At 40.8% G+C, this 14,455-nt stretch overlaps 1 protein-coding gene across 1 annotated transcript; it reads left to right on the forward strand.

Moving 5' to 3' along the window:
- Positions 1-251: 251 nt before the first annotated feature.
- Positions 252-9,105, forward strand: cdhr5b (cadherin-related family member 5b; the record flags this gene model as incomplete). Its single annotated transcript, XM_084555929.1, has 14 exons — positions 252-416; positions 1,965-2,140; positions 2,244-2,300; positions 3,203-3,292; positions 3,429-3,518; positions 3,643-3,744; positions 3,845-4,030; positions 4,213-4,300; positions 4,381-4,499; positions 5,486-5,686; positions 6,640-6,706; positions 7,150-7,425; positions 8,063-8,232; positions 8,545-9,105. Exons 1-14 carry the CDS (start codon positions 329-331, stop codon positions 9,103-9,105), a joined length of 2,271 nt encoding a protein of 756 aa, XP_084412055.1. The 5' UTR covers positions 252-328.
- Positions 9,106-14,455: the final 5,350 nt, after the last annotated feature.

The raw sequence follows: 14,455 nt of genomic DNA on the forward strand, positions 1-14,455 counted from the left end.
CAAGTTGTGCAAATGGTAATATAATGAGTATTTAATGTACTGTCTGCCACGCCAACCCCACCCACTATGGGGAGAGGATCCCATGCTCATTTGACAACATTACATGACATAAAATAGTTAATGCTCCCATTAATTCACTTCACTTCTGCATACGTGTAAACAGTTAAATAATAGACAGTTATAGAAGAGGATCTTGTGACTCCCAGCAAACAGACGTGCGTGTTAGGTCTTTATGATGGGTAAAAGTCCACTGCAGCCATAAAGGCCAGCAGATAAGCAGAGAACAGAGGAAGCACAAGGAACATTGCAGGACTGGACGGTCGAAGACATGGACGGATTTAATTCGCGCTTAACTGTGAGCCTAGTCTTCAGCTTGGCACTTCTGATTTTGCTTCCAACGTCCACCGAGGCCCTAAGTGAGTACTGATTTCTGTTGCTTCACCTTAAATTATCTGGCTGCTGCTGCCGCGCGCCGGCTCAGTAACAGTGTTGGAACTGGTGTAGGTGGTGTTCCAACTCGGCACATTATGTACATTCACATAAATATATTGTGGGAGTGGGAAAAAAATTAAGGAAAGGAAAAGTGGCAGTGACGGATAAGGTAATAAAAAAAAAAAAAAAAAAGGGCAGTTTGACATGGAAACAGCACCGTGGAAAATTGGGTTTGTGCAGGATGGGAAGTTGAGGGGTGGAGACATATATCTGTTTTCACCTCACCGGCCTTCAGCAGTCAGTTTAAGGATAGCTGATGAGATTTAATTCAACAGTTATACTGTTCAGTTATACCATCAACAACTAATAGACTAAATCTAAATTATTATTATTATTATTCAGATTCATCATGATTAAAGGACACTACTGAAAAGTGAAAGGAAGTCAAAGACCTACACAGGGTACAAAATACTAACTGCAATAAAAAATCTTAATCTTAATAAGCCCGTCCTAAAATCTTAGGGGCGGCTGTGTCTCAATAAGTAGAGCAGTTTGATCCCCAGAATGTGCAACATGCCGAAGTGTCCTTGAGCAAGACAATGTACCTCCAGTTGCTCCCAGTGCGTGTCACTGGTATGTGAATGTGTGAGCGAATGGGTAGATGCGTCTGTCACTGTAAAGAGCTTTGAGTACTAATAGGTAGAAAGGCGCTATGTAAAAACAAAACCATTTACCATTTAACTCCTTCTACGTGCATTAAAAAGTCAGTAATGTTAGAAATGTTTAAGTATTTACAGCCTTTAACAAAAATAACACTTGAGGATCTTTTTTATCTGCTGAATTAGCTAACCACAGCACCGTGCTGGATGTTTTCCCCCTTAAGTGATCATGTAAATGGAATCATAATAAAATAATAATTTACCTTTTGTGAAAAACTAATGTACAAATCCTTTTACTGTCAAATTGAAAACAGATTTCAGTCAATTAAAAATGAACGATAAGTGATTACTGGCTGGGTGTTTGGAAAAAGGTGATGTGGCTGGACGATGGCAGTAAGGAATTAAATGAAAGAAGTGATAGCTTCAGATCCCCGCCTTGGTGGATTATGTAACTTGTATGTCCACCCAGTGGCAGAGGTTAGAGTTAAGACACTGGGTGTGAGTAGGAAGAGTAGAATTAAAAATCTTAAATGTGTTATTTCCCCATAAATTCCCATGTAAATTGTCAAACTTGCACCAGTCTATTTGTCAATATACAGTATCTTTCCCTCCTGTCCAACCATTCTTTCCTTACTGTGACTGGGCATAGAGTTTACAGGCTGTGCCACGTATTTTCTGTGGTATAAATAAGCATACAGTTGATTCACATAGTATTCAAACCTCTTCACTTTTTCCAAATTGAATTAGTTGAAAATGCTTTTTTACAAGAACAAAACTGGCATTTTGTTCCCATCAATTTAAATTCAGCAGCTGGATTCTCTCATTGACTGTGTTTTCAATTGTGACAGCTGCGTTTTTCTCCTCTCCCTACAGTCTGTAATATCCCTTCACATGCGGAAATCAGAGAAAACAACGCCGTTGGTGCGGTTGTGGCGACAATCAGTACCGAGCCAGGGGTGGTCATTACATTTACTGACCCCACCGTAGCAGACAACCCATTTGCCATCAATGGAAGCACACTGATAGCTGAAACAGTGTTGGATTTTGAGGTATTGTCGATTGTGGATGAAATCACCAAACAGATCCAAACCCACATCACCATTTAGATTGTGCAGTAAAATCTGCTAAGCCTGAAGTGTGTTTTATTTGCAGGAAAGTTCAGCGCGTCAGGTCGGCATCACGTGCACCGAAACGGCCACAGGGGCCACGGTAAATTAACTTCCTACACTATGATGTATAAAATCTGTAATACACTCATTTTATTTGTTGAGTGTTCTACTACTAGAGTAGTATACTGCCAGTGAGTTGCTCACAAGTAGAAGGGACACAATTTATCTTTTGAAGAGAGACTCTACAGGTTCCTGAAAAAGCTACAACAGCTCTGGGAGAGGCTGAACAGTTCATTCCTGAAACTCTCGTATACACTGTTGAAAGGGCTGGTGGGGGCAAGAGCTAAGAAAGGTTCTTTTTGTTGAAGACGTTGCTTAAAGAGATTTTATGTCTATTAAGAGGTTGGACACTTCTACAAGTTCTCTAGAAGGAGTACAGGAGTTTATTGAAGAGGATCTCTGTGTACTTGGGGTGTTAAACGGGTGTCCAGAGGTTGAGAAGCTTGTCCTTATAGAAGAAACTATGAATATTGCCTAAGGGGGTTCTCTAGGAACTTGGTGAAGTTGCAGATTAGTATGCCAGATGGCTGAGTCATACAGGTTCTTGAAAAGGTTATGAAGATTCTTGGGATGCCTGGAAAAGTTTTATGCATATTGAAAAGACAGTACAGGAAACTGAGGAAATTATTCCAGTTTTTAGAGAGGTCTGCAGGGTAGTTAGAGAGCTCCTCCAGATTTTTTTGTAAAAGCTTTACACTTTCATAAGAGCTGTCTGTGTTCATGATGAGGTTATTTAGAATCGTGCGGAGGTCGTACATCAACGTGATTGATTCTCTGGGTTCAAGAAGTTAGAAGGCTGTAAGTGTTCTTGAGAAGGCTGCACACATTTTTGAAAGACGCATGAGCATGTTCTTAACGAACAGTTAGTGTTTGTGTTGTTCCACATTTTTAAGCAGGTTAGATTTAAGTCATTTAGGTAATGGGTTGTGTCTTTGTTTCCAGCTGTCCGGTGTGCTTGTTGTGATTGTGGACAACGAGAATGATAACCCTCCCCGTTTTACACAGAATCCCTACAATGTCAATGTCAACGAGGTAAGAGTTGGATGAATACCTAACAGATATTACTGGATGTGTGATTAATTCAAACAGAAACTCACACATTATTATTATATATCTGTCTTAAACTTTATCTTATACATTGCATTTTGTTGTACCCATTCCATTACAGATGTCTGCTATAGGCACAACTGTGGGAAACTACCCTGCCACAGACTTAGACAACCACCCGCAACTCCAGTACACACTGGCATCTGACTCCGTGAGGCATCCTGTTTATTTGGCCAACATTTAAATAAATCACCTGAGATGATGAACGTTGGTACACAGTCAGTGATGTGTTTAGCAGTATGAGCTGTTCATTATTGTCTGTTTTAAATCCGCAGAGTTACTTTAGGTTGAAGTCACCTACTACCCCTGCAGTCATTGTTAATGCAACTCTCGACTATGACAAAGTCAAAAATGTCCAACTTGTGTTGAGGGTTCACGTGAGTAACACAACTCATTCTTCCAACTCACTGAAATAAAATGCCTCTGTCAGTTTCCCAAGGTTTGATTTGTTCTGTTTTCTGTTTTTTTCCGGAAAAGGACGGACCATTTTCAGAAAAAGAAAATACAACGTCTAACACTGCCACTACAACCATCTCGGTCACCATCGTAGATGTGGACAACAGGCCACCGTGGTTCCAACCTTGCAGCAAGTATGAAGTTAATGAGGCTGTGATCTGCGAGAGTAATGGCTACACTGGCGATGTTTTCTTAAATGAACAAGAGGTGGGTCACTTCTACTGATAATGAGCTAAATGTATTTGGTGCGTTGTGCTATCCAACCATGTGTGTCTGTTGTAAATGTTCATTGCAGCTGGTAAAAAGTCTGAGGCCTCAAACCTGTCTTTTCATCACTTCAGCTACTTTATGAGACACGTGAGGATATAAGAGTGTTTTTTTCTCTGCAGGTTGGAGCGTTACCCTTGACACCGGGACCTCTGTATGCCATCGATGGGGACCTCGGCATAAATGAGGAGATTACATATTCAATCGTTGGTAAGCAGCATGGATTTTGGTTTGTTTTCCAGTCAGATATCTTTAGGGATAAGTTGCAGGTTACCAGCAGATAGACTCAGGCCAGTCTGTATGTGTTTTAGGAAACGATGGAGGTATTTTTGCGATTAACGCAAGCACGGGGAACATCACCATGCGGAAGGCAGCTGACGTGCCGGGGCCCATCATGCTGACTGTGCTGGTAAAGACAAAACATTCACAATATACGATTCATTCATCTGTGCTTCTAATTTAGTACTCTGCTACACTAAATCTCTCAAACAAAATCACATTTTTCAAATGCATTTACATTTTTCAACATTAACACATTGACTGGTAAATCAAAAGGCTTACCTTCCAGCCCAGCTCCGCCACTGATCCCAGGACAGTGACTACATTACTGCTGATGTCACACCAGTTATCCGCCCCCCGGCTGCGCTAAAGTATTACATAATAAAGTGTCACTTAAAAGCATTTGCGCCCCTCAGAATTTTCTACATTTCTGCATAAAAATGGCTGAAAACATCAGTGGATTTTCACATGAGTTGTGTGAGCCAAATCAAACAAATGAAACTGCATTATTATACTTGTGCATTTATTTATTTAAAAAAAAAAAAAAACTGATGAAGCAAAACAGGCATGAACAAGGACTTTACCTCTGCCATGTTTCTGATGAGGTTCTGATGCTGGAATGCAGTGTTGTTTCATCTCCAGACATGAGCCTCTCATTTAAACCAAATATATTGTACCTTGGTCTCATGTGCCCGTAAATTGGTACTGGAATTTGAACTTGAGATTAGTTTGTATTCCAAGAGGTGCACCTACTTTTACACCTCACAGATATGTAATATTGGGTCATTTTCTTGAATACCAAGACACAGCTATAATATTTCTGTTTCATTTGTTTGATTGGGTTCTCTTTGTCTACGTTCAATCTGCTGATGCTCTGTACTCATTGCAAACACTTTTACGTGGCACTGTATATGTATTGATCCCTCATGGCAAACTCTTTCTCAGCATTTAACCCATCTATATATACGTACACAAAGAGTAGTAAGCACACTTGGAGTGCTTGAATAGGTGCTCTCTCGAAGCACCTCAGCTGTTATTGTAGAGGGGATTTGAAGCTTACAAGCCTTTTTGTGCAATCTAATTAAATTTTTCCTCTGGCATGTTGTTTTCTCCCAGGCTGCTCAGAAGACAAATAGTTTTCAATTAGCGACCACCACCGTCAAAATCAATATCAATAACAGTAGTGTCAACCCTCCACGGTTTCCAAATCCTCTGTACGAAGGCACCGTCAGAGAGGCGGGTAATATGGTAATGGCCTTGGACAAGAACACGGCACTACAGGTCCTCGCCACTGACAACGACTACGCTGCTGCTGGGGTAAAACACTGACTTCAAACCCTGTAAAGTTCTTTATTTGAGTAAAAACAGGCTTGAGTGAGGTAGGTTCCCTAGATGAAAACTGACTTGGAGAATAAATCCTAGCATACACCAATTTGCACCCCCAACTGTTATAATTTATGTTACTTTGAATGGCAAATCAGTAGGATTTTAGTTTGTTACAGGTTGGTTTTATAGTTAGGGTATTTGTATTAAGTCTAAGGCTATGAACTGGAATTCACACATTGGGCGGCTGTGGCTCAGTAGGTAGAGCGGGTTGTCCACAAACCAGAGGGTTAGCGGTTCGATCCCCGGAATGTGCCACACATGCCAAAGTGTCCTTGAGCAAGACACTGAACCCCCAGTTGCTCCCAGTGCGTGGCACTGGTGTGTAAATGTGTGTGTGCTTCTGTGAGCGAATGGGTAGATGTGTCTGTGACTGTAAAGCGCTTTGAGTACCAATAGGTAGAAAAGTGCTATAGATGCTTTACATTATATAAAGCAAGGCCATTTACCACATATGTCAACGAACCAGTTCATTACAAGTTCATGGTCAAGTGAAAGCAGCAAAAATAACATATAGGCCCTATTAAGTGCCAGCGAGCAATGCATTTGCAGCTATTCTGGTAAGGGTTTGGACATGTGTGTTGTTCATTTCACTAAATGGAAGAGGTTAGAAATTTCTTACAGTGCAGTTCTGTGAATGTGTTTTCATTCTACGCAATGTACAGCTTCAACTTAAATATGTCTTCTCAAACAGGGAATAAATCCTCACATTGCTTATTCCGTTGAGGGGACAAGTGATTTCTTCATTTCTCGCGGCTACTTATTCATGACTAAGGCTCTCCCAGACTCTACTGTTTCCTTTAAAGTGAGTTTACAAGTCCACAAACAGTTAAAGTGGTTGATTTCATTGTCTTATCAAGCACTCAACTCCATTTTTAAACTTCCAGGTGCTGGCAAAAGACATGTCCAACAGTGAATCTGCAACTACTAACATCTCAGTGAAGGTGGAATCAGGTGGGAAGAAAATCTTCGCACGGGACACTTCCTGAAATGTACTGCATGGCCATCAAATGCAAACATACAGAATATGCATGTCAGAAATAAAAGCTTGGTGCTTGAAGTTCTGCAGACTGTTGTATCGGATGCCTCTCGATTTGAATTGATTTTTAAGGAACCTCTTTATGAATTAATTTGAAATTTACGTGCCTCCACAAAGGAACCAGAGATTTGGTATAGCCATTTCCATTTGGGTTTAGTTATGCTTTTGAGGCTTGTCACATGCTTACTGTGACAGTTTCCTGTGGTTGGTCTGCTTTGATGCTCTACAATTCAATTAAAGTTCAAAAAAAAAAAAAAATCAAGGTAAAGATGTCCTTTTGGCACTAGTCTGCCGTGCCTCTTACCGTCAGGGGCCATGAGGTTAGACCACTAAACCTCAAAATGTGCTCTCCTCCCAGGTCCCAACGCTACCACTACGCCTCAGACCTCTACCACCAGCTCAATCAGTGGCAACACCACCCCCCCCACCAAGCCTGGTGGGTCTACTGCCAGCGGCATCACTACCACCAAGCCCGGTGCGTCCGGTGGCACCACAACTAACAACCCCAGTGGGTCTACTACCAGCGGCATCACACCTAACAAACCCAGTGGGTCTCCTGCCAGTGGCATCACAACTAACAACCCCAGTGGGTCTCCTGCCAGTGGCATCACAACTAACAACCCCAGTGTGACCAGTACAGCTCACACAGGTGGTCCCGTGTTTCTCTGAATAGATTATCTCAGTTACATATTGTCCTGTGGAGAAAAATTAAGTACAAGTGAAAGCAATGACCACTTGGTTAGCAAAAGCTAAGAAAAAAAAATATAATATATATATATATATATATATATATATATATATATATATAGAGAGAGAGAGAGAGAGATAGATATATATATATATCTATATAGATATATAGATATATATAGATATATATATGCACATGAATCATGTTAAATCTCCCACTTTTTGTTTACGAATTACATTCTGAATGCTCTGTGAACAGGAACACTTTAATGTATAGACAATTAACTTTGACTTAGGCTATCTACTCAATTGTTAGTCCAGCTGTCCTTTGCTTGTATTTTCCAAGTACATTGTTAGCTTTGACCTAAGTTGGTGACTATGAATTTGATTAACTTGATCTTTATGTATGTGACACTATCCCAATACCTGCTTTCATCTTGTCTTTCTGCTTTCATTTTGCTGTTTAATATAGTCACAATCAGTGATTTGCTACACTTTTTAAGCAAAAGGATGTATTTCACATTTACCAAGTCACCTTAAGAGTTTTTGATGACGCCTGCATGTACTGATTTTCGTTCCTGCAGTGATCGTTCCAGCTGGTGGGTACGGGGTGGCAGACATGGCAGCGCTCGGTGCAACCTTGGGCGTCCTGCTGTTTATTGCTCTGGTGGTCATTGGTGTGCTTGTCTATAAAATGCGGGGGACGAATACAGACTGGAGGAAGATCTATGAAGCCAGCGTTTTTCGAAGCTCTGTAAGTTCCCATCCTGAGTTTAAACGACTGTTAGAGTGTTGAGTTAGGTCAAGCCCAGGGAGCAGAAAAAATTCAACCCTGCAGACTCATCCCTCATCAAACGTGTGTTTTCTCATCACCTTGCTGTGGATACTTATGAGTCCATGATGAACAGTCCAGGATGAGCAGTTTAGATTTAATAACCCCATGACCTTTTTACTTGCAGCCGCTTCAAGATTAATTATGCCTTTTGCTCCACTACTAGTTGTCTTCAATATTGTTCTCCAGTAGCTCCATGTGGATGTTTAATATAGCTGTTATTTAATTCCACAGCTGGGTCAAGTCTCGGGTGGTCATAAGGAAGGCATCCAGTACACCAATGAGGCCTTCCAGAAAGATGAAGATGGAGGCAGCGTTGATTCTGGTGGTCCAGATAAGGAACGCGTAAAGTCAAGCACAGAGCCACCGAAATCATCATGGGACATCCCATCCAAAGAGGCCATCGTGATGTCTTCTGAACGGCTGCACAGCATACTGCCTGATGACACCAGCGAAGCGGGCTCAGACAAAGTTGAAAACGACAAGGAGGTGAAACCCATCCTGACCAAGGAGAGGCGCGTGGAGGAGGGCTACAAGTCGGTCTGGTTTAAGGAGGACATTGACCCCAATGCCAAAGAGGAGGTGGTCATCATCCCAGACAGCAGAGAGGATGACAGCGAGGAGGAAGACGATGAACCATCAACCAGCAACAGAGATGACGACGAAGACAGCAACAGTCCAGTAAAAACTCCTAAGGTCCTCTTCTCTGATCCAGATCTGGACAGTGGACTTGGGGTTAGGATGGAGGATCCAGCAGATGACTCATATGACGAAGTATTGAACATTGACCTGTGAGAGGAGCCAAAAGACAGAAACATAGCAGGAACCACCCACAATAATAGGTAATGATAAATTATCAGCAGTCACGCTTGTAACGCCATATCAGTACATTGCAGAGCACCAGTAACACAAAACCAAGACTGGATACAACTTATAAAAAGATTTAGAAAGTCAATTATAAAAAATGATTTAACTTAGAAACACTGAATGTATGGAGGTTTAGATTTCAAGTAGACAAAACCTTATTCTTTATGTAAATATGCCATATGTGATAATTCATATTGTATCTATCTATCTATATATATATGTGTGTATATATATATGTGTGTATATACTGTATATATATATAAACACAGACACACACACACTTTGTGTGTGTGTGTGTGTGTGTGTGTAGGTGGGTGTGTGTGTGTGTGTGTGTGTGTGTCTTTAATGGTTTACTGGTATTAAGTTTAATTATTGACAGTTGTTCAGTGCTAGCAGATAAAACATCATGATGAATTAAACCAGCCATGCCCACAGAGAAACACAACATGATAAAAACATAAACACAGTCATCTTCTGTATATAATAAAAACATTAGTGCCGATACTGACAACTGTAAAACATTACGATGGAAACTCCGAAGAACACTGAACTCCCATGAATAACTGACTTATTATAAAGGTTTATTAGCAGTTCACTGTAGAAGTAAATGTGTACATGTTGTTTGGCTCAGATCAATAAAAAAAAAAGATTTTATCATGATAAATCTTGAAACTGAGTAACAAAGGAGTTTAAAATGTGTGTTTTCTAATCTTTTTTTTTTTTTTTTTAAAAAAGATCAAATATTAGTTGCTCATAATTGGGGTCAGATGTGAACGTCAAACAGACAGCTGCATCTAGGGTGACCAGATGTCCCGCTTTGTGCGGGACAGTCACGCATTTTCATTACTTTTCACGCGTCCCGCAAATTGAGACGTTGTCCCGCATTGTTATTGACAGTCAGACTCATAGAACTGTACGGCACCTGTTAAAAATCCTAGACCCCCAAGGAGTAGGCTACAGCTAAGGCAACGGAACCGTCTAAAGCCCTATTCATACGGGACTAGTTTTACCCGGGAACCTCCGGTAATTTGTAATAATACCGGAGGTCGTCTGTGATCTTAATCCCGTGCGAATCGACCATGTCCGTAATTTGTAAAGTAAAAATTACACTGCAAGCCCTGCGGTGGACTGGCGACCTGTGTCGATGCAGGGGGAAAAAACAGTCCTTAAGCAGTTCTTTCGTGTTCTTTTATTGCCTACTTCTTTACAAACTAAACTTGTGGGGGAAGGGGAAGGGGAAACAAAACAATCTATCAATCTCAGTTTTAAACATTGGGAACACCCCCTCACCGGAGTGCGACTTCCATATAAGGAAAAATACGTCACACAACAGGTGAAGGTGACTCCCCTCATCGTAGTTATCAATAGACTCAACCCCTGCCTCTCGCCCGATGACAGCTGGGATAGGCTCCAGCAGACCCCCGCCACCCTTAACAGGAATAACCGGGTATAGAAAATGAATGAATGAATGAATTACCCCGCAAATTACCTTCCCTATTTCTCGTAACACAGAGGTCCTGTGATAATACTAATCCAGTGCGAATCGGCATCTCTGTGATTTTGGGGTGTGTTTTTACTTTTTCAAGACTTTTGTTTGATTTGCAGCTTTTTTCTGCCTCTCTTGCTTCGAAATCTTTTCTCGTAATTACGAGATCATTTCTCGTAATTTCGAGATCTTTTCTCGTAATAAGGTGTCTAATTATTTTTTTTTTTATCCAGTGAATGCAATGCTCTTCCGTAAGGGCACCTTGATGCACTGGTATCTCACATTGTCCCACATTGTCCCACATTGTCCCACACAAACGTAGCCTTTGTCCCACATCTGGTGAATTGGGATCTGGTCACCCTAGCTGCATCATAAACTATTCAAACCCCTTTTAGTATTTCCACACTTTATTGCACTGTAATTTAAAACAGTATAAAACTGACATGCTCTGGGTATTTCCAGTGGCATGGTTCTAGTGTCATCTAACTGAGTTAGAATGAAAAAAGAAGGGACTTGGTCAAGGTAAAAAGAGCATAATGTTATTTGCCATTTGATCCTGTTCTCTATGTCTGGTAAAAGTAATTAATTGTGTTGTGTGACATATGTAAATGTGCTTTGAGGACACTGATTATGGATTCTGCTGCTGTAAGTAACTGTAAGTATTTAGCATAATAAACTAATTTAAATTACATTTACTGACTCTTGTTGGTAATCTGCTCTGTTAAGGACTCTTCATCACAGTTGTATTTTATTTCATTTCAGCGCATTCTACACGTAAAAGTGAAGATCAGATTGGGTTGGGTGAAACTCAATGAATGTAAAAGGTATATTTGGAACAGAGGTGGCAAAAGTATTCACTTTCTTTACTTAAGTAAAAGTACGGATACTTGTCTACTCTGGTAAAAGTAAAAGTACTGATTCAACTCCTTTACTCAAGTAATTAAGTAAGAAAGTACAGGCTCTGAAATGTACTTCAGTAAAAGTAAACATGATTTTGCCATTAATGAAACAATTCATCCGTTGATAATTTTGCAAAATGAAATAGTTCTAGCAGAATAATCGAGACTGAACTGACCAGAGGTCCCAGTCACTAGGTGGCAGCTGAGCTTAAACTAATCAACAGGCTGCCTGTTCAACCCAGTAGAAGAAGTACACAGGAACACCGATGTATAGAGCTGATGATGGAGGGTACTGGAGGGTATTTTCCTAGTATACAGTCAGTGGTATTTTCTAGTGATGGCGAGATGAAGCCTCATGAGGCATCGAACCACTTCAGCCAACTGGTTCGAGAAAGGGTTCATCTCTCGAAGCTTCATGTGCACATGAAACCACCTACTGGCCAAGTGTATAATCACAGGCAGCTGTAGCTCTTAACCACATAATGTGTGATGCATTGATTTTTTGTGTCTGTAATTAGTGATGGGCAATCGAGGCTTTGTTGAAGCCTCGACACGTGATTCAAAAAAAGGTTCATTAGTACTCGAAGTGACACCGTGCTCTATTATTTTTTTTTTTTTTTGCATCTAGTGGACAATAAAATGTAGAAAAATAGAGACGTGTCTCACTGGTTCATGCTTGTGTGGGACTTGATTTGCCATGCACATTCATATTCGACTACGTTACATGGATATGTGGTTTAAAGTTAATTATAAGAAAATTATATACATATAACAATAAAAAAAAACAGAACCAATGGGAATCGATCCCTTGCTTCAATAACGAGAGAGCGGTGATTTCACGGTGTGCCACTAACCCCGTTAGCGTCGTTCAATTGTCGTTGGACCATTTTGGTTACGTCACTACTACACTCTGTGGACCGCCGCTAATTTGCACTAATGTTTATGTTTCAGCGCTGCCTTACGTCAACTATTTTCTTTTGCTCTTGGTATCATGGTTTAGTAGTGTGACTATATATAGTCAGAACTGCGTGTTTTGGGCTATATGTTTATATTATATATATATATATATATATAGCCTATCTTATCTGTATCTCTCTCTCTGTCTTATCTATATATAACGCTATTTAGGACTATCTATGTAACTATGTCTATCTATCAGTATAGTGTTATCTAACTATGTAACTAATTTATCTATTTCTCTCTGAATCTCTAATTACGATCTATCTCCACTAACTCCAACTACAGCAACAAACAGTGCCGGTTGGTTCTAACCTCCATGGGGCCCTAAGCAAAATCCTGTTAAGGGGCCCTCCTATCTCAACTCTGCGGGCCAAAATGTAACCATGTTTTACAGTCACCTTTAAACAGATTGCGCCATCTCTTTGTCGGAATAAACAGACCAATACAGAATAAAATGTGGTGTAAACAAACAATATTTATTGAACAAACAATATTTAAATAAACATTTACTGAACAAACACTATATTTGTCATTACTATTATATACTGAACGACATATTTACAAACAGTAGGCTGCAATGGGACTAACAAACAGTAGGCAGTAGCAATATGCTTCATTCATGCTGATGTGTACCTTTGTGATGATGTCAAAATTCAACTAAATATTTAGGCTAGTCAAAGTTAATCCTTTCACCTTCTTTCCATATTTGATATAGGCGTTCAGTTGTATCTAAGCCAAGCCAACTAAAGTTGTACTGAAATATTGCATTGATTTAAAAATCTTATGGGGAGAGTGAAAAACTGCTAGTTTCATTTTGAGCACGCACGTTATTGAACGCGTTTAAATCGGTTGTTTTTCCCCCCACACATCTGTAGCCAGTCGCCGTTATAATTCACGGAATATGCAGTTATAATCAACAACTATTTCCTAAGTATTTTGACTGGGAAAGCATGGCAAGAAATCAAGTAAACAAAATGCAGACCGATCAGAGGATGCACTACCCTGTTATGTAGGTCAGCAACACTCGCGCTTGAGAGATGCAAATCAATGAAACGGTATAGCCTTGTCTATAAGATTATTTATTTACATCAAACCGAACGAACACAAGTTTACCCGACTGTTGTTCCCGCTGCTCATTCTCCTGTAGTTTCCTCTTTCGTTTTTCATGCCCTGAGGGGTAATTCCGTTTCATCTTCTTATCGTTGTAGGCACTGGCGGTCGCTACAGGCTACCTGTCGCAAGTTTGACTGAAGTGGAGACGGGGGGGAGGGGCCTTAATTAACCTGCGGGGCCCTACGCAACTTGCGTAGTGTGCGTATAGGGAGAACCGGCCCTGGCAACAAACCAACCTACTCTGCAAAGAAACATTCAAATGAGCACCACTAAATAGGGATAGGGTATCCGGGATATCCCTGATCCGCCAAGTGATTCACATGACAAACCGAACCCCTCAGGTGATTCGTTTGCTGCTGAAGCGTTCGAAGCGGTGCTTCGAGTGACGTCCGAAGCAGTTCAAGTGCTTCGGACGTCATTATTTTTGGCCCCTCCCCTAAATGAAGCAAGCCTCGATACGCGCTTCGCGGAAACCCCGCCTCCATTACTCGACACACGCTTCGAAGCCTCGACACGTCTCGTAACATCACTAGTATTTTCCTTTATAACTGTAGGCATGTGCATAGATCGCGTTTTTACTAAATATGACGCGATTGGTCTCAGTTGGGATCTTGGCTCAGTTTTGTCAGTCCCCTGTGAATTTCCATCGATTGATAACAGGCACCTTCAGCATCACGTCAGGTCAACAGGTATCACCAACAGGCCAGTCATTTTGTGAGCGCAGTCCATCATTGTCTTTCCTTCTCTAGTTCGATGCTCTAGTCATGTCCGGTCCGATCACGTCTTTTACGTCTTGTCATCCATGGAGGTTAAAAAAAGT

The sequence above is a fragment of the Chelon labrosus genome (assembly GCF_963514085.1).
Source record: "Chelon labrosus genome assembly, chromosome: 11".
In the NCBI taxonomy this organism is placed as follows: Eukaryota; Metazoa; Chordata; class Actinopteri; order Mugiliformes; family Mugilidae; genus Chelon; species Chelon labrosus.